This window comes from Atractosteus spatula, chromosome 5, assembly GCF_055471065.1.
Source record: "Atractosteus spatula isolate fAtrSpa1 chromosome 5, fAtrSpa1.hap1, whole genome shotgun sequence".
Lineage (NCBI taxonomy): Eukaryota > Metazoa > Chordata > Actinopteri > Semionotiformes > Lepisosteidae > Atractosteus > Atractosteus spatula.
The window spans coordinates 50,019,460-50,042,984 of NC_142710.1; the positions used below are offsets into that span (position 1 = coordinate 50,019,460).

Below are 23,525 nucleotides of genomic sequence, written 5' to 3' on the forward strand. Positions count from 1 at the left end.
TAAGAGACTTTAATTTTAAATACTTTTAATTGAATATTTTTAATCAAATCTTGAATGCTCAAACTGAACACTTTTATGGGTGAAAGAAGTCAGATGTCAGATGAAATTTGATTAATTGGTCATTCATGACTCACCATGATACACTCAAATGACTTTGAATGTTGCATAAGCACTAAATCACATCTGTCAGAAAGTAGAGCGGGGTTGCAGAACAACATTTTAGGCCAAGAATTTTAAGAAGCTTCCCCCCACCATAACCCTGTCAACTAAAGTTTGTACTTTCTTCTGCCCTCCTTTCCAGAAAAAATAACCTTCATTTTCAAGTAGGCAAAAGGAAAAGTGATTAGCTTGTCTCCTGTGTGATGAGGCTCAATTGCTAGTGATTAGTTTCCTCCAGGTGCACCGGTTTCCTCATATGGTCCAATTGGCTTCTGGGAAAATTGGCCCTGGTGTGAGTGTGTGCATGTCTGTGTTTGTATCTGAGTGTTCCCATCTGATGAACTGGTGTCCTGTCAAGAGTGTACCCTACCCCTGCCTTGCACCCATTGCTTGCCATGATAGGCTCCAGATGGCCCATGACCCTGTATTGGATGAAGCCCCATGACCCCGTTTTGGATAACACCTTAGAAAATGGATGGAAGGGTGAATGATCACATGAACAGTTTCCTGCTGCAGATAAACGTGCCCAGCTAGTAGTGACGTGAAACCTCAAACAGTCACACATCTCAGTAGTGAAAGAGTTGGTGGGGCAAGAGGTGGGTGGGTATTTTAACCTGTGTAATACTGGTGAAAATCAAGAAACCTGAAACCTAGGAAAGAACCAACATGCCCCATTTATCAAAAGAGAAATATCTTTGTGCTACTGTCAGGAATAAGTAAAGAATTTCTAGCCTGGCAAGATGTTACAGCCAAACAGTTAGTGATAGGCCATGCTCTGGTCATGACATCTCACCAATATCAAAATATCATCACGCTCTGTATTTAGGATCATCATTGTCACAACACTGGTTTCTGATGCTTCAGAAATTCCCTGATTGCAAAAACCTGTGTGGCTAAATAATCATTGTTTGCAGCCCAGACAGCCACACAGAGGCCCCAGTGTTCACTGAAGTTCATCAATGCAACAGAATGAGGAGGGGTGAGCAATGCCTCCAGTGAACTTCCCAACAACGGAACCAAATCCTCTTTAACAGTGATTCAAGATTTTTTGTGGCCAACCTGAGTGCAGCGCAGATGTGCAGAAAGTAATGCTAACTGATGTGTGCCACAGAACAATTGATGGAGGTCCAAGTGCGACAGTCTGGCAGAAGTGTCTAGTTGCTACAGAACTCCACTCGTAGTGATTGATGGCAAGCTGACTACACAGCTCTGCATTGATAAAGTGCTGGGATATTGCTTGTTGCCCTTCCTGTGAGCTTATCCTGACACGATGACATTCCAGCAGGACAGAGCACATCCTCATGCTGTTTGATGTCAGAAAAGAATGTGACAGTTATTGTCATAGATGCCCTACTTGCAAACTTGAGCCCTCTTAAACATTTGTGGGGTGATCTGTATTGGCGTGTGGCATGTAGGGCTCAGCACTCAGTGAAAGAGAGGAATATGCTTGTCCAGGTTCTGACAGAAATGGGTCAGAACCACACAAGAAAGGATTTAAAACCTTGTGCAAAATATGCAACACAGATATACAGATTGTATTGCTTCCACCGGTCACAAATACATATTTACATGTATTTCAAGTAGGTAGCTGCGTCAGCATGCGTAGGCTGCAAAGGAACAAGTAAAGGTTTATTTAACTCTGAAAAGAGAAAAGAAACACAACTTTTTGACTATGGAGCCTTCTTCGGCTGTGAGAAAGAGGGGGGTGAACAAAAGCTGGGAGTGAAGAGGGGGTGGGAGCAGGAGAGAAGCAGGTGTGAAGTCGAGAGAGACTCCCATGCTGCCATGCTTTATTAGCTACTGACTGTTCCCTCTTTCTCACAGCCAAAGAAGGCTCCACAGTCGCAACACTGTGTTTCTTTTCTTCTCTTTTCAGAGTGGAATAAACCTTTACTTTAAATATTTTTATATTTATATAAAATATATTTATATATTATTTATATACCGATCATCTAAATATGGGCAAAATACATGTTGCAAACGTAGGTATTTGAAGAAGTGTAGCAAGACAGAAGTAACGAAAGCATTAACAAGTATTAAAGGAAACAGTGTGGATACTTCATCCCTCACAACACGAATGGTACTGTACTTAATCCATAAAATCCATAAATGCCTAAATGCCATGATGTTGCTGTCCTTTTTCTCCCTGGAAATAACACATTATGTGGGCTGCATTTCCACATAGCACACAAGTGAGTCTGCCAGAGAGTGAGGTGGTTCTGGGAAGGTCTGAAGCTCTTTGACAACAGGAGGCACTTTTGTGACTGGCTGCATGGTCCAGGCTAATGAATGACAAAATATTGTTTCGACAGAATGTTCAGAGGTTCTGTTTTGGTTGAAAACCCAGAAACCTGGCAGCAGAAGTTCCTTCTTCATTTTACATGTTATGCCTGTCTCTCCATTAGGACTGCCATCGGTGTGAAGCTAAAAGCAGAAGTAAATCCATGGTGGCTGGCAACCAACCACAGGTTCAGAACCATAGGCCATTTATTTGGCATAACCACAAGTACTGCAAATGCCATTATGAGGGTAAATTGAGAGGCCATTATGCAGGTTTGCTGCCAATCTTCATATGATTTCCTTCTGGACAATGACTCATTGAAATTGTGGATGGCTTTTATCAACACTAATTTCCCCCATGTTCAGGGGGTGTTGATGATGGAACTCACATGCTCACATATTAACACCAGAAATATCTGTACAGTCTGTGCAACAAGAAAGGTTTTCATGCAGTTGCAAATCAATGAGATCATGGGACTACCATTAATGGTAAGTACTTTTTAAATCTTATTGTGTTTGGTAGAATGTAATGTATTCTAAATATAAATATAATCTAATGTGTTGTAAAATAGGTTTCTAACAGGTATTCCAAAGAGCGTTCAAATTGACACAACACCTAAATAATGTATTAAGAATGTGTGCACTCCTTAAATGCTAGCTAATTACTGAAGTTGAGAAGAAATTTACAATGATGAGCAAGTTAAGAGATTACGTGATTGTTGCATAGAACACAAAGAAGAGAAGGAAAGAAAAGAACAATCAATAAGGAATAAATAACATAATAAGATGCAGCAGTGTTTATAAGTGCAAGAAAGATTTAATCATATACTGTACCTGAAGACATCCTCATATATGAAGGCTGATGTTTTCAGCTCACTCTGCAGAATGCTCCAGTCTCTGCAGAGGCAATTTGAAATAACCTGGACCCAAAGTCAGTAGTTGCTCCTGGGAAGGTGACAAAGTGTTACTCACCTTTCAAGTACAAGTACAAGGGCTTTTGTTTCTGTTCTTGTGTGCCACTGATATTGGGAGTGGCTAGTATTTATATGGTAATATGGAGCCCGGACTGGACTCCACATTCACATATATAAGGACAGCCCTCATCCTGCAGTTTATGACATCAGGTTACATCAAAAAGTGGCCCAAATTTAGGCTGGCCCAGGGCCACCTTTTCAATTCTGAAATATTCATACTTGAGACTGACCTAAAATGGAAGTGTGAAGAGGTCTGAGACATCTAATTATCCCGTCCAGGCCTCACCATACTGAAAGGAAAGATTTTGCTGTAAGGTGACATAGAATACTGATTCTACACAAACAGATTGTTGCTCCTGGCCGTACATATGACTTTTCTATACAGGTTATTCAGAAACAGGTTGGAAGCAGTTGTAAAAAAACACATGCTAATTATGTCAGTAAGCCCTTTTAAACCTTTTTAGAAGATATAGTTTTATATAAAAGAAGAACAAAAATATGAAATTATAACAACTACCCTGCTAAAATGATTAGTAATAACTTCAAAGGGCAATCAAATGCTTAGAATAACAGAACACTTGTACTTCACACTGAAAGTCTGCAAACAAAAATCTGAAAACCAAAATGTATGAATATGTTTAAAAAGTAATTGTGTTTTGTACTGCTTTTGTAGAACTTACTGTATGTGGTGTAGCTGGGCCTCACATGGTTAAACATCTAGAATACAACAATACTTATCACAATTATTTTTGTGACCTATAGTGTGGAGTCATTGAAAAAAGAAAGAAATGCATCTAGTGCTTTTATCTTACCTCTTTATTTGTGTTAGGATGGATGTGTCCATTGGATTTGACTATTAATTACCTTATTTACAAGCTTTGTTCTTTGAGATTCCCTTTAGCTTAATCAAGCTATACATGGATATGATCAGGAAGACTTCACTTTTACCTCTGTTGTGCTCCCATTTAGCATTAACAATCCAGGTTTCAGAACGCTTTTGTTAAAATCACTCCTTTTGGAAACTATTCTGTTTGCATTAAAAATCTCAAAAACATTTTTTTATATAAATTAAGTATTGTTCCAGGGTCGCACGGTGCTGCATTGGTTATCATTGCTGCCTTGCAGCGCTGGGCCTCCGGATTCAATTCTGGACCTGGGGTGCTACCTGCGTGGAGTTTGTATGTTTTCCACTTGTTCTTATGGGTTTCCTTCAGGTGCTCCGATTTCCTCCCACAGTCCAAAGACATACAGGTAAAATAATTGTCTTCTGGATAAATTGTACCTGGTGTGTGGGTGTTTGCGTTTGTCTGCCCTGTAATGGATTGTGTCCGGTCCAGGATGTACTGTATCTTGCCTTATGCCTGTTGCTTTCTGGGATAGGCTCCAAGCTCCCCTGTGACCCTGAATTGGAAGAAGCAGTTACAAAATGTATGGATGAGTGGAAAGATGGTGCCTGCAATAAGAAATGCTGATGTACCACAGCTATATAGCCAAGTACCATAGTAAGATGTAGTCCAGGTAGGTAGCTGCATCAGCATGCGTAGGCTGCAAAGGAGCAAGTAATAGGTTTATTCCAATGCTGAAAAGAGAAGAAAGCAAATACAACGTTTCAGCCGTGGAGCCTTCTTCAGGAGTGAGAAAGACAGGGCAGTAAGCAAGGGTAATGTAGCGGGAGAACAAAAGCTAGTAGAGAGGAGGAGAGGGAGGCAGGAGCAGAGGACAGACAGAGTGGCCAATCAGGTAGTGTGAGGATAGGTGAAGAGAGGTGTGAAATGAAACCTACAGTACAATGAATAGAGAGAATTTAGAAGAAAATTAGTTTGTTGGGGGAAGGTGTGATCCTAGCTGCAGGATAATTTTAGTTTCTGTAGTCTTTCTGATGTAGGAGTTAGGGAAAACCATCTTTGAGAACACAGATGGAGAGATTACTGTGATCATGGCCATCAGAGGTGAAATGAGAAACAATAGGCTTGGAGAAATCTTTAATCTTCACAGCCCTAACGTTCTCTGAAGCGGTCTCCGAGTCCCCTTCCTGTTTCCCCAATGTAGATGGCTGAGCACACATCTGAAGAAGGCTCCATTGCCGAAACGTTGTGTTTTCTTTCTTCTCTTTTCAGCATGGAATAAACCTATAATAAGATGTATACTCAGGGTAAATCACCTGCAATACTACATCCCCATTATTGTTGCAAGAACATTTCACGTGGCCTTATTTCATGTTCATGTCTACCACAGATGTTTGATGGAATTAAATAAATTATAGCCAAAATTCTCTTAACATACAAACATCTTATTTATGCAATAGAGTGCTAACACTATAATAATATACAAAAGCATAAAACTATTTCTAAATCCTACACGTTTCATGTAGTCAGGTCTACACTCTGGGCTGTATCCCTTTCACTTCTGGTTTCGCAAACAACAATGTACTTAGAATGAGAGAATGAGAGAGATCTTCGGGTAAGATTGTTAGTTCGATTTGTGTAGTCAGTAGACAAAACGCTGTTTGGCATACAACCTATACAACTGCACCACTGGACAAATGAACAGTGGATCTTTAGGTCACATTGTTAATGAAAGAGATTCCTATTTCTGTTCTACCATTAATGCTATTATATTTTGGGGGTTTCACAGTCTAGATTTTCATCCACCCATCGATTTTCCAATCGCTTGTTCCTATTCAGGGTCACAGGGGGAAGCCGGAGCCTATCCCAGCAAGCAATGAGTGCAAGGCAGGTTACACCCTGGACTGGATGCCAATCCATTGAAGGACAGACACAGCACACCCTCATATCAGGGCTAGTTTTCAGAGAAAGACAATAAACCTATCAGTATGTTTTTTAGCCTGTGGGAAGAAACCGGAGCACCCAAAGGAAACCTGAGGAGAACATACAAACAGCACCCCTGGTCAGAAACTGAACACATGGCCCCAGTGCTGTGAGGCAGCAATGCTGTTCATTGTGCCACCCCTCTACAATTTCATTTAACTTAAATATTATTTTTTGTTTCATCTGAAAGACGGCGCCCACTACAGTATAGTGTCCCCGCCACTATACCGGGGCATTAGGACCCACACAGACCACAGGGTGGGCACCCCCCGCTGGTCCCATTAACATCACTTCCAGCAGCAACCATAGCTTCCCAGGAGGTCTCCCATCCAGGTACTGACCAGGCTCAACCCTGCTTACCTTCAAAAGGTAGCCAGTTGAGAGATGAGACGTTAAACTAAGATCATGACTCTCAGTGGTCATTAAAGATCCCAGGGATAAGTAGGGAGTTATCATAGTGTCCGGGCCGAATTTCCCCCCTCTGCCTTTACCATGGCCTCCAAATTGTCCCTGTATGATTGGCTTGCACTTGCCCTGCAATGGACCGGCGCCCAGTCCAGGGTGTACCCTAACTTGCGCTCGTTGCTTGACGCGTAGGCTCTGGCTTCCTGTGACACCATATGGTATAAAACGGTTTGGTAAATGACATGACATTATTTCTTTGTGCTGCACTCCAATATGATACAGAGAATGAAAAGCTATAGCTTTCAACACACACATGCATTTACAAAAAACTAAAAGTACTGCCAGCCTTTATCTGAACATTTAATACATATTTGCTTGAATCAAGTTAAAAAGAAACTGAGAAATTGTTTTGGCATTTGCTGCTTGAAAATTAAGAGAGACTTTTGACCTGTTTTTTTAAATGACACAGTTATAGATCAATTTTCATATGAATTTCAGAATCACCAAGAGACCATTTTTTTCCCTTTGTCTCCACCACAACTAAACTGTGGCCTGAACTTGAAAGCTCTGAAGGCATTTAATTTTGCTGTGTGAAAGTCACATAAAGATCTCTGCCAGTGTAATTTTAAACAGATGTTATGAATAAGGGGATTTCGCTTTATATTAGGTAGAGTTCAATCTGGCGTCCAAAGTCTGTTGTTTGCTGTGTTAAAGTAATGAAGTAATTCAGTGTGAAGAACGGTGCACTTTTACATCAGGTTACAGGCATGGATTGTTACAGAGAAAAAAAAAATTACAGTGTTTGCAGATTTCACTTACGAGCTGGAGAGAAAGGATTTTTAAACACAATTAAAATTGGAATATTAAAATACATTATTTTGTATTATAATTTTAAGGAAGAGCTTTGTGACCCAAATAAAAGGCTTAGTAATTGTAATATTTTTGGTACATGTATTCACCCTCAATGACACTCCTGAGGCACAGGACAGATTAAATCAGTGAGCTGCTTTTGTGTGACCTGCAGGACAGGATACTTGCTCTTCACTGGCAGATAGCAAAGAAAGCCCATAAACCTATTAGGACTCCAGTGTAAAGATAAAGATCAGAGCAAACTTAACTACCTCAATCATTTAATCCAGTTATACAAAAAAGGCAAATGTGATCCTGATCTCAGGGCACTGAAAGTCTAGGCCATGAGAATAAAAAAGCTTGAACATTAACTCTCACTGATACCTGATGTTTAACATTGATGAAATAAAACATTATTTTAGTTTTTTTGTTCCCACTGCAGCTCAATCCTCATGATCAGAGCAGTGCCTGTGATGTTACAGATTCAATTTATCAATCAACATTTAACATTACATTCTATTTAAAGCCAGCTTTGCTGAGCGTTCTCTTAAGAATCAATGGCCATTGTCCCAATCCAATTACAGATTCAGTAACCTATTATTATTGCTTACTTAAGCAGTGATTGCCTTCTTTTGCTTTTCCTTTTGTATTTTTCTGGAAAAAACAATGCTCAGTCTTCTTTATTTGGCAGAGTTTTCTTTTCCAGTTAGAACTTGACCAATGCTATTAATGCTTTCAGGATCATTTAAGGGAAAAAAAGAACTCAGTAGATATGAAACACATAAGTGTGTATTGAAGGGAGACTGAGAAAATAAATCTAGCCTGTGCAAGGTTGTAAAAGATATTTCTCAAAAGAAATAATCTGAAACTAGCTGGCTCCTGAGTTTGATCAGTAAAGGTGCTGTGTCTGGGTGTTGTAAGTTTAAAGCTGTGTCATCTCATTATCTGGCTGTGAATGGATTTTCTGAAGAGCAGTAACATGCAATTGGCTGAAAGCCATCAGGGGCAGCATTCTGATGGCTTCCTGGAAAAAAGCAGTGCTACCTGTTCTATCAGGTGCTTCGGTGCTTGTGGTGCGTCATGAAAAAAAATGTTGAAAAATAACTCTACAGGTGGGCATGTATATAACTCATTTTACCCCAAGTGGTAGGGCATTACCAGAAAGCTTAGTCTTGAAACAGCTGGTGATTCCAAACTGGATTTGTAAATAATATGAAATAACTGGCGATTTCAACTAAAAAAAAAGATCTACAGACATACAATAAGTATTAAAAATGAGAAATGAACCCTTTGAAAGACTAACTAGAGATCAAGATCGTTGTGTGTTAAAAGCTGCCAGAGGTGAACAGCATTGCAACACACATGACAGCTGACAAGATACAGTCCCTACACAAAGACATAAAATAAGTGTGAAATTCAGCCAGCCATGCAACATCTTTTAATTGGCAGATTATTAGAAATGCTAGCAGATTACTAGAAAAGGTACATTTCACAGACATTTCGCAACATTTTTTCAAGTGTTATAAGTCCATAAGGTTGCACCCACAAAATACTAGAAGACAATACATTTGTAAAGTAGAGTTTTTTGATGAAGGCATGTAATCTTAAACTCTTGGCAATTATATTAACAAGTAAAAGGCATAAAATGCACCAATGAATTGTCATGTCTTCCATAATGACATTCAGACAGCTGTAGCACTCAGAGTATAAGGAAATCTACTTTACAAATATTGTACTCAAATGTCTCTTGTGAGAGGGACCCTTGTGATATCGAGTTGTGGCAGGAATAAAAAGGCAGCATGCTCAAGGCACAAGGCTAGATGATAGGGCTATGCGTTGCGAAGAAAAAAACCCTTGTTCAAAACATACATATGGTTGATCTCAATGACTTTGCATATTCAGACTGCAGGGCATAGTTAGTTTAAACCATATCGGCGGCAATGTGCATAAGTGTAATTGAAAAAGAGGCCCCAAAAAGGGAATTTTACAGGACAAAGTTCACGGACAGAAGTTCCAGTGATGATCTTTTATTTATCTTACTGCTAAAACAGTTTTATTTTAGTTGGTGCATCATGCTGATATAATAATATAATGTGTGAGGAAGACACAGAATCACTCATTCCTTGTTTTTTTATAAGCCATATATTTTTAAATAAGACTGATTCATACCGCAATTATCCTGACTCAAACTCAGAAAGCTATTGCTCTAGAGGTGTGACAGAATGATTGTCTGGGGTATGTCTGCTGATGGACTGCAAAGATCATTTAAAATGTTACACTTTTAGAAGGTTGCTATGCTGTGCAAACAAAAACAATGTTATTATCACACAATCGGGCTGACAGCAGCCTATACATTTCTGAACTCCTGCAGCTGCCAGCATTAGTAACACCATCAATAAAGATGAGTGAGCCAGTTCCAGGGGTGGCCATGCATGCCCAGGCCAAGACATGCTTCACAGATGAGGTGGTGCTCTTTAGAGCATCTGCAGTTCTTTTCTTTTTCCACACTTTAACCTTTTCTTCACTCTTGCTCTGATCTGTTCAGAAATCTTTGTTTCAAAACTCCCCAGCTCATCTTTGTTCTTCCGAGCAAATTCTGAAGCAAGGAAGAAGTAACATCATGTTCTGGGCTTGCATGGCCATCATTGGATGTGGTCAGCAGGAAAATGACCCAAAACATTCAGTAAATGCGGGATAGGAGGTCTTCAAGAGAACAATTTGGAAAATCTTTAACTGGCTGAGGCTGTTTTCAGATTTAAACCCAACTGTGCATGTATTTTACATGCTAAAGGAGACAATTTAGTCACAACACAAAATAATAGACAAGAACCCAAAGTGGTTTCAGTGAAGCATCTCAGATTATTATACAAAGAGTCTGGTGTGCACAGTACATTGCAGATGTCTTGAAGTCATTCCCACAAAGGTATGTGCAACCACGTTCTAAGCTTTACAGCCCGACATTTACATAAAATGAAAGTGTTCCAATACTTACAAGCACTTGAAATAATCAAGAAATAATCAAGCTACATGCAAACTGTATTTTTGTTGTAATAGGATCAAATGTAAGCATACTAAAAAAATAAATGTATATTTATATTAATTTCATGATCACAAATACAAATTGCTGGACTCCAGAACAAAAATTCATGTTTTTGTTTTTACTTTTCGGTCCTAATAATTACTGGGGACACAGGATATCCCAATGTATTTTGTGGAGACAGCTGTGACATTTTCTAGGATTTTTATTTCCAGTTTTTACACTCAGTTTAAGTTACATTCCCAACCTATATCTTGTGAGCACCGGAACTCTCGGAAATATTAATCATCCTTGACTTCTGGTCTAAATAAATGGAAAATACATTGTGACTTTTCTGATAAACAGCGCAGAACTGTCATATGAGCCTCATTAAGCAAGGCATGTGTAATGGGGTTTTATATTGTATAGGCCAACCAGTGGAGAGTGAAGCCTTCTCCCTCATTTCCTATAACTTATTTTTCATACAGAGCTTTCCCCCCCCCCTTTTTGTCTTTTTCCTGATGGTATGCTGTTGGTATCCAATCTATATTTTGTTTTTCTCAGGAATGTCTTTACACAATGCTGGGGCCCTGGGTTCAATTCCTGTGGTGCTATCTATGTTGAGTTTGTACAGTATGTTCTCCTCGTGTTTGCATGGGTTTCCTCTGTGTGCTACGATTATCTCTCATAGCATGAAGACATACTGGTAGGTTAATTGGCTTCTGGCCTGGTGTGAGAGTGCCTTTTATTGTGATTGTGTGTGCCCTGCGATGGACGGGAGTCCCATCCAGGCTGTAGACTGCCTTGTGCCATTTGTTTGCTGGGTTAGGCAACAGGTTCCTCCAGAGACCCTGTACTAGGTAAAGTGGTTAAGAAAATAAATGGAAGAACAGACAAAAAAACAGAGGCATCTCCTTTAAAGGTGAAAAAGGACATTTTAAATGAACAGAACAGAAAGGTGAAATCGTGAAATAAAGACATTATGGGGCAGTTTTGTACTGTGGTGATTAGTGCTACAGCCTGACAGATCTCCTGCCTGGGGTGTCTTCTGTGTGGAATTTGCATGTTCTCCCCATGCCCATGTGGCTTTTCTTAGGGTGCTCATGTTTCCTCCCAGACCCTAATTGAGTTAATTATTATATCAAATGATGTGTTTCTTGCCATGGACTAATTTCCTGCCTGCACCCTATACTTTCATTTGCCACAGACATTTCTGTGAATAAGCTACACAGAATCATATTTATTCTATTTTTAGAATATATTTCTCCTGAAAAAGAGATGTGGCTGATTTGTTTGGTTTACAAACTGGCAAACTCCTTGTCTTTAAAACAGTCTGTGGAAACTAAAACTTACAAACTCTCAAGGAGTGCAGTGCAAATGTCATAACATTCTCTAGGAGAATTCCAACAGCAAAGGGAGTAAAACTAAGCTTTCAAATTAACACTGAAAGACCTGTCCTAACCTTCACCTTTGTACTACTTACCTCCCATGCAAGAAAGCAGATCTTGGCAGAAAGTGCAAAGATAACATTTAGCATTATCCCTACTCCCTGCTGAACCATTACACATGCTCAGCATTGCTGTCACTCGAGGCTCAAAACGTTTCAGAAACACATTCACTTAAGAACAGCCAATCTTCCCTTGGATAAAGAGGAAATAATTTTAAACTCCATTCTTAACACGTTTGGAAAAGGCTTCCTCTCTTACTGCCTTTCCTGGTTCAGCCCAACCCAGAATTATTGCCTTCAAACAGAAGAAAGAAAAGAAATGGAAAACAGACTTTACCGCTTTGGCTGTTAAGAAATCTAGGAGTCTCATTTGCAATGAATAATGAGGTATAACAATGTTCACAATGACGTTCCTACCTCTAGCAGCATAGCAGCATAAAGCTCTTTGGCAGGTCTAATTATGCTTTTTCTTTCAGCTGCAAACACAAGACAGATACTCCAGTGTCCGATATGGAATACATTCAAAGGTAAACTTTCCTTCTAACAGCTATGACAGATTGCAGACATTGAGTGTGGAATGATTGAGAGCTAGCACTAATCACACCAATTAATATAAATCACAAAGACAGCCGCTGGATGAAGCAATCTGAAGGATTTACACTTGATTAGCTCTAAATGAGTCAAGAGGGCTTTTGCTGTTCCAATATCGTGTAGCACTCTGGCTAGCTAGTTCCACTTGAGAGACAGCAGGCTGAAGCAAGTGGACTGTTCCATATAAAGCTATCGTTTTAACAATTCTTTTGAATGGGAATTATGTTTTATTTAAGAAACAATTATTCAGTGTCTCCCCCCAAAAAATCCACACTGTTTGTTCATGGGGAAAGATTAAAGGAGCTTCGTAACTATGACACATAGGAAATCCAGCAACAAAACCCTATGAGAAAAATATAATGCACAGACACATTTGTTCTACATCTCTGTAGTGGTTTTATTAACCAAAAGGAGGTCTAAATACAATATGCTTAAGGCAAGACGGATACAATTGTCCAGTATAACATGCTGATCTATTTACTGCAGTAAACTCACAAGCCAAATATATTGATCCACCACAGGCATAAAAAGATAAATAACTATGAGGAGGAACTAGACTGCATTAACTACCATGGGAAGTCATTAAAAATACAAGGAGCTTAGACTATTGGGAAACATGTGACATGTACTTATAAAAAATGTCCCTGAAAGTAGGAAGTATTAACTGTATCTGAGAGTGGAAAAAAAGCAGAACTCCCACTCGTTTTGATTAATTTACAGCTAAAAAACAAAACAACTTCCCAAGAATGTAGTTTGTGAATAGTATGGTGTTGGTGACAGACACCATACCATGAATAACGGTGCCTAGAACAAAACCTCCTAATCCGATGCATTATTTTCTTTTTTTTTTTCAATTTCCAGTTATCTTGTCTATGGCATATCTTATCTTTGGCAAAACTGTAAAAAAAATAGCAACTAAACATTTTTGCAAAGGATCTTTTTTTTTCAACTGGTAATTACCTTGAGATTTAATACCACGCATTTTATTTTAAATGTCCAAATAGCACAGTTTGGTATAATAATAAAAGTCATTCTACAACTGAAGAAGACAAATATCTAAGTATCTGTCACAAGCCAGACACATAGCATTGAGTCGCTTTTAATTTCATTATCAATGGCAGGCACATTAATGATTACAAATATGTGTCCAGTGCAGCAGGCCCTGCTCTCATTAACGGAAGTTACCTATAAGTGATACATTGCTTTTTTCACAATTCCTTCAACATGGAGTTTAATTGACCATATGCACATAACAGAATTATTTGATACAAGTTTTAATAGATACAATTCAGCCTCAAGAGGTTTTTTTTTTTCTACAGGCACTTCTTGCAGTTTGATGCAAGCATTTAATGCCTGCTGCCTGCATTAAATTAACAGGAAAACAATGTTAATCAAGGTAAATGACAGAAGAAACTTCATGTCATTCTACTGAGGTACTGAAATAATCAATATTTTGACTTGGGAACAGAGGGTCAAATCTTAGAAAGATTTTTGTTTACAATGTAAATTTGCAAAGTAAAAACCGTTACGATAAGCACATTTTCTTTTAAAAAAATGAAATATCTTAACTTCAGGTGATACTGAATAAATAAAAAGAACAAAAGAGGAGTCTAACAGCATATAAAAGAATAATCCTCCATGTTAGAACATTGTGGTCTACTGAAAAGGCTATTTGCACATAAATTTGGTCTGCCCCTGCGACACACTGATTCATTCCTTCTCCGGGGCTATTAATCTTTTGTAGCACTTGAGTCAGTTCTCCTCTCAGGAAAGGGACACAAGACTGAGCTTTTTATTAGCATTAGACACAAAAGGGCTTGGACCACTTAAGTGCATGTGTGTCATTGTACTTCACTTTGAGTGATTGACTGGTAGATAGACAGACATACGGAGACAGATAAACAGACATATTTCAGCTTTTAACAGTTAAATGGTGGTAATCTCACATCTCAGCACCAAGATTAAGGGACCTCATAGGTTAATTCCATTATTATTCCAAAATTCCAAAGAACAAAAAATAATTGGTTGATTTTCACAGAAAAGTTGCTTTTCTTCTTACTTTTCACCTTTTAGTATGGAACTGACCTCTACTTGTTCAGTTGCAGCTCCTAACTCTAAACATGTAAGAGGAAAATTCATTCCACAAAATATAGCAATGATGATGCTTTGTCAGGCCTAGCAGACTCGTACACTGGCAAAATGCTTGGCCTTCAGACTGATGGCATTTCCACAGTCTTAACCCTCCTTTAACTGTGGCTGTACTCCATTCCCATAGTTTGGATTATCCACGTGGAGCAGATGTGTAGCTTACACGGGAAAAGACCATTTAGGGACCTGGGACAGTATCTTGTTTTCTGCTACATGGATAACATGGCCCAAAAAGAAACAAACTAAATTTTATTGTGTCGCATTGAATTTCAGGCACAACAAATCCTTTCACCAGCAGTAAACTGGAATCCCAGTAGGACTCTGAAGGCTACATTGTTACACTGCACTTCTTCCATTTCCCAGCGTGGCTGAATCTTTCAATGTACATTAAGAAAAACAAAACCCCCATGGCGTGCCTAGATTCTGCAATATTCACATTTAACAGAAATGACAGAGATCTCTTGGGTAATACTCAGAGAAAGTGCAAAACACAGTCCTTAACCTCTACCACGCTCCTTCAGAGAGGACACAGAATGGTTGATCTCCGATGGATGTCCTTGGTGTGCAAGATTAAACAGACATGTACTCCCTGCTCAGAAGAAGGAAGAAAAACCATCCTCCCAGCCCTGGATCGTTTCATCACTGTTCAGAGACTCCCATTAAATGCTGAGGCAGGAGGGATGGCAGCAATCTGAAGCGGTCCAACATTCAATGAGACACCATCAATGAACAATTACTGCAAGGCAAGTGTGACAAGAAGACTAGCAGAATAATTACAGTATCTTTAGGGTCCTTTCTGGAGAAAATACAGATTTTTTTTAAAGCGCTAGTATTCTAATGAAAGCTAATGAAAGTCATAGGAAAACTACAATTAAGTTATTCTCTTTGTGGTGTGCACCCCGTTTTTATTTTTACTCAGGAATCAGGAATCAAAAATGCTAAATAAAACAGGATAACGCTTATGGGTTTAATGTTATTTGCTGTCATTTGTAATGCATTTTACTGTACGTGGATCATATCACTGAATTGGGTTTAATAGCAACAGTGCTGACCGATGTTTAATAATCACATCTAGACTGGCACATTTGTGCATTTTCTGTTTAAAAATAGAAATCAAGGGTGGGTAGCAGGTGAAGACGTAGTATATTCTATATAACTGTGCGTACTAGAATTGTTTTCTCCTGAACTTTTGAAAGTCTTTGAACAATCCGTGTGGTTACCAAATAACAGGAAAGATCCAAGCTCTGAGGAAACGGACCCTTTTTCTCCTGGTTGCAGAATTCTTGCCAGGCTGTCCCGGTCATTGGTGATGGAAAATAAGGAAATGCACAGCCCACTTTAGGATGAAAAACTGCACACCGAGAGCATACCTCTTTATCACTATACAATTCCATAAGGGGGAAAGCTATTACTGATGATAGCAATTCCCCTGCTTTCTAGGCAGATGTTACCACTATCAAGGCAGCTATTCTCCATGGCAAGAATTTCAAACTGTATTGCGCCCCAGGGTGAAGTGCAGATCATTAGTCTCTTGAGAAAAAAAGGTAAGATATCTCCTCAGAGGAAGAATAAGCTACTATACTTCTTGGAAGATTTAAGCATACAGCCTCACTCTGGAACAGTGAGTGGCTGATCTCTCAATGTAGATAATCTAAGATAAAAAATCTGACACCTTTAAGACAAGCGTTATGAGATTTAAACAAAATCAATTACACATTATACAGTATATGTTCAGCAAGTTGTCTTTGACTACACAAGTGCTAGCTCACAGCTGACTGTTTCCTTTTGTTTGTTTGGTTCCTAGAGGTAAAGAAACTCATTGGCATCTCCTGTTCAATATGTCAAGCTTTTCTGCCTAAAACAAGCAACATATTTCTGATATGGTATATCCATACGAAGAACAAGCACTACTAAAGTTACATCAAACCTCAAGATCTACATGAGTTTTTATCATGCAAGTTGTGGCTGACCTCATCCTTTCGCAGACAGGACCGTGAATGAAACATTTTCTTGGAAGACTTCTAAAAAGATTATTTTTAATGCTTTTTCCCCTGCTTTGAAGCAGATACATTGTCAAGTTTCAGCCATCAGACAAAAGCCTTTATAATGCAGATGAAGAAAATTCAAAAGAAACCCACTGTGTAGTTGCTATTCTATTTATTTTGTGGTTACTTAGGTGTTTAGGGATTATTTAAACACCAGTATCCAAAGACAGTTTCTAAAGCTTTTTTTATCTTGACAACTGCATATTTGTAAAAGACAGAAATTGGTACTCTTAATAGCTTAGAAATGACATTTACAGCTCAACAAGACAAACAAAACCAGTCATTAAATATAAGTTTGGGGGTGCAGCTGTATGGTAGAACAAGAAATACTCTTTCTCAGATTAAACTGCTCTCTGCTTACTGGAAACAATGGCTTCTGAATCCATTGCAGATCCAGTCACTAAGAGGTTTGTAGCCAACGATATTTTGTTGTGGTACACCCAATATACTGGGATAATGATGTGATTAAACTCCCTCATTTTCCTGTTTTGCTTTGAGGTCAAGCAATTTAAAGCTCAGTAAAAATGTCATGGAACAGACATTAAAGAAAAGGTATGATATAATTTACTATAACTTTCATTACAGTCATCATATTTCAATGTTTGATTATAATTCTGACAATTTCAAAACCATATAAAGACTGGAAGGTGTGTTCTGAAGTGTTTTTTTTAGAAGGAAACACATTAAGAGACACACGTTCAAAACATTTACCAGTGTTGAATGGGCTTTTAAAAATACATAGGAAAACAAAATTAAAACAATAAAGTTTCCATAATAAAATAATTTTAAACACCTTTCACAGAAGTCAATTAAATCACCGTGATTAATCATATTGCCTCTTTTATTGTCTTTTTATTTTTCAATAAAAGGCTGTTCTTTTCAGTCAAGGAATAATTTATTTTTTTTGTCATGTCAGTCTTTTTCAGTGTGACTATATCAGTTTTGCATACTGTATGAATGTTTTACCAAATGGACTAGATTTGCCAAATGGCCTCCTCTTATTTGTCACCATTATGGTTTTAAGTCTTTTCACCAACCTGTAATGAAGCAACAGTGTTTTCCTGATGGTTTTAAATACAAAAAGTCACGGGAAACTGTGAAATAAACGCGTGTTTCACAGGCCCTCGCCTTTTGTGAGTCTGTTTCCAGCCCTATCTTGTTACCGGTTTAGAGCACTCTCTCTTATCTCAGAAACAAATGGCTACAACACAGCAGCTCTAAAGAGAGAAGTCATTTATCTGTTTGACATGTGCTTCCTTGTTTGCTTTCTCCAGCCTTGAGACACCCATGAAAGCTCTGACAATATTGAGCTGCATCAACTCTAACTTCTCTATTCATGCCAGTTATATAAATCACTCCTGCATGCCACTTACACAGTTTAATACTATAAATCCCCAAATGTAATCAATACTTACCTTTTTGAGGATGTTACAACTATTTTTTACGCATCAGTCTGCAAGTGCAGTAGACTGCTAGAACCGACTACCAAGGTATACATTGGAGGAACCTTAAAAAAGGCCTTTCGCACAGAGAGAAAAAGAGGCAACATGCTCATTTTGGACAGAAAAGACAACTGCAGTTTTCATAAGATTTTACACAGTAAAACGGACATACTGTTTCTAGTAATAGAGTACACAAACTCCCCCCCCCCCAAAACACTGCAAGGTCTTATAAAACTTTTGCATTTCTGTTACTATTAAAGATCTTAAAACATGCATTTCTGCAGTGTATATGTATATACAGTACACTTTAAATATGGGGACTTGACGTAAACGTATAGACATCAGCTGAGATCCAAACAGGTCATTCCCACCACATGAGAAACACATGACTGCCAGCTAAATGAATTCATACAAGCCAGAGGAAGCCTCATTCATGTAAAAATGCAGAGGTTTATGAACAGGCATTGAATGGGGGCATATAGCTGGTGGGTGGGATGCTAGAAGCTTTTAAAGTTTCATAATTAGGTATGTCAAACTTATGTACAAAGATCAGTAGATAAGAGACAACGATACAGACAGATATACTATATATAGATAGTCACACACTGAAGCCACAGACAGATAAGCATTCGCGTAATATGTTCAGTATTTGTCCCTCTAAACACAGGTGGCTAAACAGGAGAAATGTCTGCATATGAAATGAGTCACAAAGCTACATTTACTGTCAAATATAGGTAGTAGTATTCCAATTGTAAAAAAAGATGGGGATTTAAAAGGAAATACGATTTTGTATGAAGAAAGCATTTTTATTTATTAAGTGGAATTGCTGCACTCTGCTGTGTTGTGTGGCCGGAAAAGTGTAACGTCTGCAGTTGCTGCTTCCTTTTGATGTCACTCTTAATTCTCAGCACAGAAAGAATCCCCTCAAGGAAAATGGTGTGCAAAAATAAATGTAGTAATTTAAGACTAAGACCACCAGACAATGGTGCAGACAGGAAAGGGATTTATTTTCATTTACATAAAACATGTGATATGTGCTCAAGAAGTGCCGACAAAGAAAATAAAGAGAGGAAACACAATAGTGTACATTCTCCCACTAAATCCTGCCAGAGTAAATTCATTTTCTGGTTTAAGTTACAGTAGGCTGCCCTTTTTCTTCTTTATATATCTGAATAAGTGGGTCTTGAATGTCAATCTTCTAACATTTTTTCCTGGATTAGCATATTACAATACCTCTTTTTAAAACAGCTGTTCAAACACTGGTCATAATCTGCTTAAGTTAAATTTAACATGAAGATGTTAGAAAATCTAGGGTCCATTACTTTAAAGGTAAAAGGAGCGTACCCGTAAAGATAAAATACACATTTTAAATGTCTTAATTTTATAATGCTGTTAGCATGGAATTCAATAAAAATGAAAAATGCTTTTGCTTGATTCGCTGCCCCTTTTCATCTTTTTTTCCTTGAATGCATTTATTTCTGGTATTTTAACACTAAATTTGCTTCTTGTAAGAATCACATTATATTTAATGAGACAGAATAAACATATGAAAAGGAAGCTAATGCATGCTAATCAGAATAAACCCAAAACAAAACTATTAACAGCATTTTTAATGGACATAAATTGCCTCTGAATCAAGTTTAAATCACTCGCAACCATGTAAGATTACAACAGAATGTTTGTTTAAACATTTTTAGAGAACAGACCATACAAACTCAGAATTTCTTCCAAGGATTCAATACTCACTTGTTCTCAAACAAACACTTTCTTAGATATTCATCTTTGGGAGAGAATAAAGAGCCTGGGAGTTTCCCTTTTCTAGTCCTTTACCACATTTCATACATGCAACTCTGCCTCACTGTGTGAAAAAAGGGGTTAATAGCATTCTGGCGCTGAATCCCTTATCTCTCTCTCTGTACTCATGTCACGCTCTACGAATCTTCTACATCATCATCACAGTCTGCTATGATTAGCAAAGGGTTTCTCTGAGGACACACCTCTAAGAAAGTCCCCTGAGAAGCTGCAGTTTCTGCTGTTGCTGGCCTCAGCACTGTGTGCTCTGCAGATTGCACAGAAGGCTTGTCTCGTTCTCCCTGAACAACATCACAGCCCCTGGAATCGGTGCCTTCAGGCTGCTCGGAGATCCTCACCACTGAGCACACTTGGTCCCCCAGCTCTTCTATCAGTTTTCTGGGCATTGGCTGAGACAGAGGGAAGCCTGGTAACTTCACAAATAATGGTTCCTCCTCACCTCGAGGTCCTGCCTCACAGTCTAAATGCTGAGTGACTGGATTTGCCTCAGGAATATTTGCCGCTCGAGGCGGGCTAGCCTTTTCCAGAACGCAGCTCTGCAGCCTGTCAAGGCTGTCCTCCTTGTCAGAGCTGCACTCATCTGTCTCTGCGGAGGAGCTGCTGCTGCTGCTAGAGCCATCGTCTTCCTCGGAGTCCTCCTTGCTGTCCGATTCTGGAATGCTCTCCCTGTACCTGGCTGCTTGTCTCGAGTCTTCCTCCTCCTCCTCTACTTTCACCAGCTGCGCCGCAGTTTCCAGCTCATCCAGTTCTAATTCCAGGTCTGATTTGCGGAGCGTGGCTTTCTTTAAGTGCTCAGTAAGAGCCCTGACTTTTTTGGACCTGCATGAAGAAGACAAAATGCACTGTTTAGGCAAGTATGATATAACTAGATTTGGGCATAACACCAGTGCAAAAGTACTTCAATATTTAAGAATTTTCCCACCTTAAAAACTGGATTACATAAAGGAACAACGACACGGTATTTATGTTGTCATTTAAAAGACATTTTGAGTCACCTAAATGACATTTTTAAAATGTGACTTTGTAGTGTGAAATACTTAGAGCCATCCAATATTTTTACATGAAAATACACAGTAAATTGTTTCTATAAATAATCAGATTTTTGTTGTGTGAGTGTTTTTAAAAATATATAACTACCAATCTACACATTGACTTACGTTAAAGTTATGCACAATATTGAAAACATCTTCAACTGTTATTTCATACTTCACCATTCTTTCCTTTCAGTTTTGTTGGATCACAAGTGCTTTACTGAAGCATTTCACAATGAGTACAAAGAAATTTCAAAAGAGAATGTCAACTGAAACTAAAAAACATGGCATTAATAGGGCCCTTTAAGGTACAGCTCAGGTGTTGTAACTAGAAACACTTCACTGCTTTCAAGCCTTTGCAAGATAGCAAAAACATCTCTTGACGTTGTTGCTCTTAATCATTAGGTTTTCAGCAATTATTTTACAACAACAGACTTCTAAAAAAAATTAAAACAGCAGTCAATGTGTTTTCACTGGACCCCAATTTTCAGTAATGAAGCCTATTGACTGGCCTGTGTGTATAGGATTTTTTAACCATTATTATCTAGAATTATTAAAATATGATGTGATCATTGTATAGTACATATACTGTATCTCTGTTCTGTTTAAGATCTGCCAAGGGCAAATTTAAAGGGATGTTGCACGACAGAAAATAAGCACTGAAAATGCAGAAGACTACTCATCTCACATCCCGTATTTTCCTGGAAAGCCAGGAAAGGGATTGCTGTAAGTGCTGATAAAGAACTCAGGCAGATTAGTGAGCATTACAGTCACAGCAGGCATCACCAGGTTCCAAACACAGGATCAAAGAGACCGTTTCAATTAAACAATCAAACACTGAAGGAGAGTTAGTGAGTGAGGAAATGGAAGCTGAATTGGTTTCTTCACAGCGAAACCAGGTGGTTAACAAACTATTTAAAAGACACTGCTCAACATAGATGCTGGCTGTGAAAATAAATACCCTGAAAAACTGAAGCAACCTTTATTTTTACCCTTCAGAACAATACGAATCAGGAAAAACAAATAATGGAAAAGTTCAGAAATGTATATCAAAACTGCTCCTACTAGTTGGACTGCCAAGGCATTTTTCTGCTTCACTGAAACCATGTAATATATGTAAATAATCTTACTTGGTTAAGTTTTCTAATTCCCGCATTCTTCATGTTCAATGGGCGTGTTTTGGATGCACTGTGCTAAAGGAGCCGTGACCGCCTTCTCTCCCATTTGACATGCCTGTGACACCACAACCCTCGACAGCCATCAGGGTTTGAACCAGGCTGAAAGCCAAAACCAGCTTTGTGCCTGAACGCTGTTGCATTATTGCTTCCAGCCACTTACGAGATCAAGTGATGGGTGTGAAGATTGGATCTATTCACAATAACAGGCAGTACTGGCCAATAATGAAACACAGCAACTAAGCTCGAAGCTCCCTGTGCCACTTCTCCTGCATTTCAACAGAAGTGGTTACTTTCGCGTGAGGAGAAAGCCCTGGATTTCTGACAATCTCCACCCAGAGTCTTTCATTTTCATGTTTCCCAAAAATATAGAACACAACTCTCATTTATGGCAAATGCCAGACTGAGCAAAGATAAACTAAAAGAGGGAGGCTGTATAAACAATGCTTCATTTTAATTAGGTTTAAATAAGAACATAGGCTTCTGGATAAATCCTGTCTTTTATGTGCACTTGCTTTATTTCTTTCCAGGAGCATTATGTGTATCTCTAATGGTTCTCCTCCCTTGGGTGCCAATTATTTTTTACGTCTCAGAGGATTAACGTCCCACTGCACACAAGGCTCTCGAAAGGAAGACCACAGTTGTGACTGAAGGGTGTGCATGAGCCCTGGTGTAAATATGTGCTTTACCGAAGAACCACTCTTTCAATGATAACCCACTTCTCACAGAAAGGTTTGAAATAAAAACACTTTCTGTAGTAAGTCTAACAGCAGTTTTAGGTGTGAATACTGTACGTGTTTGTGGTTTTGCAACTGTCTGCCAATAATATGGTCCATAAAATGATTATGGCAAAGTTAACCTGTTTTTTTCTATGAGCTGTTAAATTTCCTGATTTAATTAATACCCAGTTTAATGAACTACGGCCTTAAACATGGCACGATAAAGAATGAAAATGTGCACTGGTGTGCTCAGTCTCTTACAGTGCAACGCACAATGTGACTGAAATACATTATATGGGTTACAAGTGAATTCCCTTCATAAAAGACAGAAATGATGTAGTGGATTTAGACTTGCCTTCTGACTGTAAAATGAGATTTGCATGTTTTGCATCAACTTGATGGATGGTATAGCAGTACGAGTCTTTGACAGCGGGTCTGAAAAAAGATCAGTCAGTGTGACAAAATGCTCACGCGGTCGTTTTGTTCCAATTACAAGAGTTGATGCAAATCAGATAAAAAAATACTTTTAACAAGCCTAGCAAAAGATAACAGAGAGATCTATGGATTATCTATTCCTGATTTTGCCACCCAGTGATTCAAACTG

The 23,525-nt window shown here is 38.6% G+C and overlaps 1 protein-coding gene across 4 annotated transcripts in view; it reads right to left on the reverse strand.

Annotated features, from left to right (window-relative positions):
* Positions 1 to 19,170: 19,170 nt before the first annotated feature.
* The window catches only part of shq1 (SHQ1, H/ACA ribonucleoprotein assembly factor), a 77,323-nt gene continuing 72,968 nt past the window's right edge, over positions 19,171 to 23,525 (reverse strand). For all 4 annotated transcript variants that reach the window (XM_088917367.1, XM_088917366.1, XM_088917369.1 and 1 more), the window contains one exon: positions 19,171 to 20,815. In XM_088917367.1, coding sequence (XP_088773493.1) covers positions 20,116 to 20,815 — 700 coding nt within the window. In that variant the 3' untranslated portion in view covers positions 19,171 to 20,115. The remainder of the gene's footprint in view (positions 20,816 to 23,525) is intronic.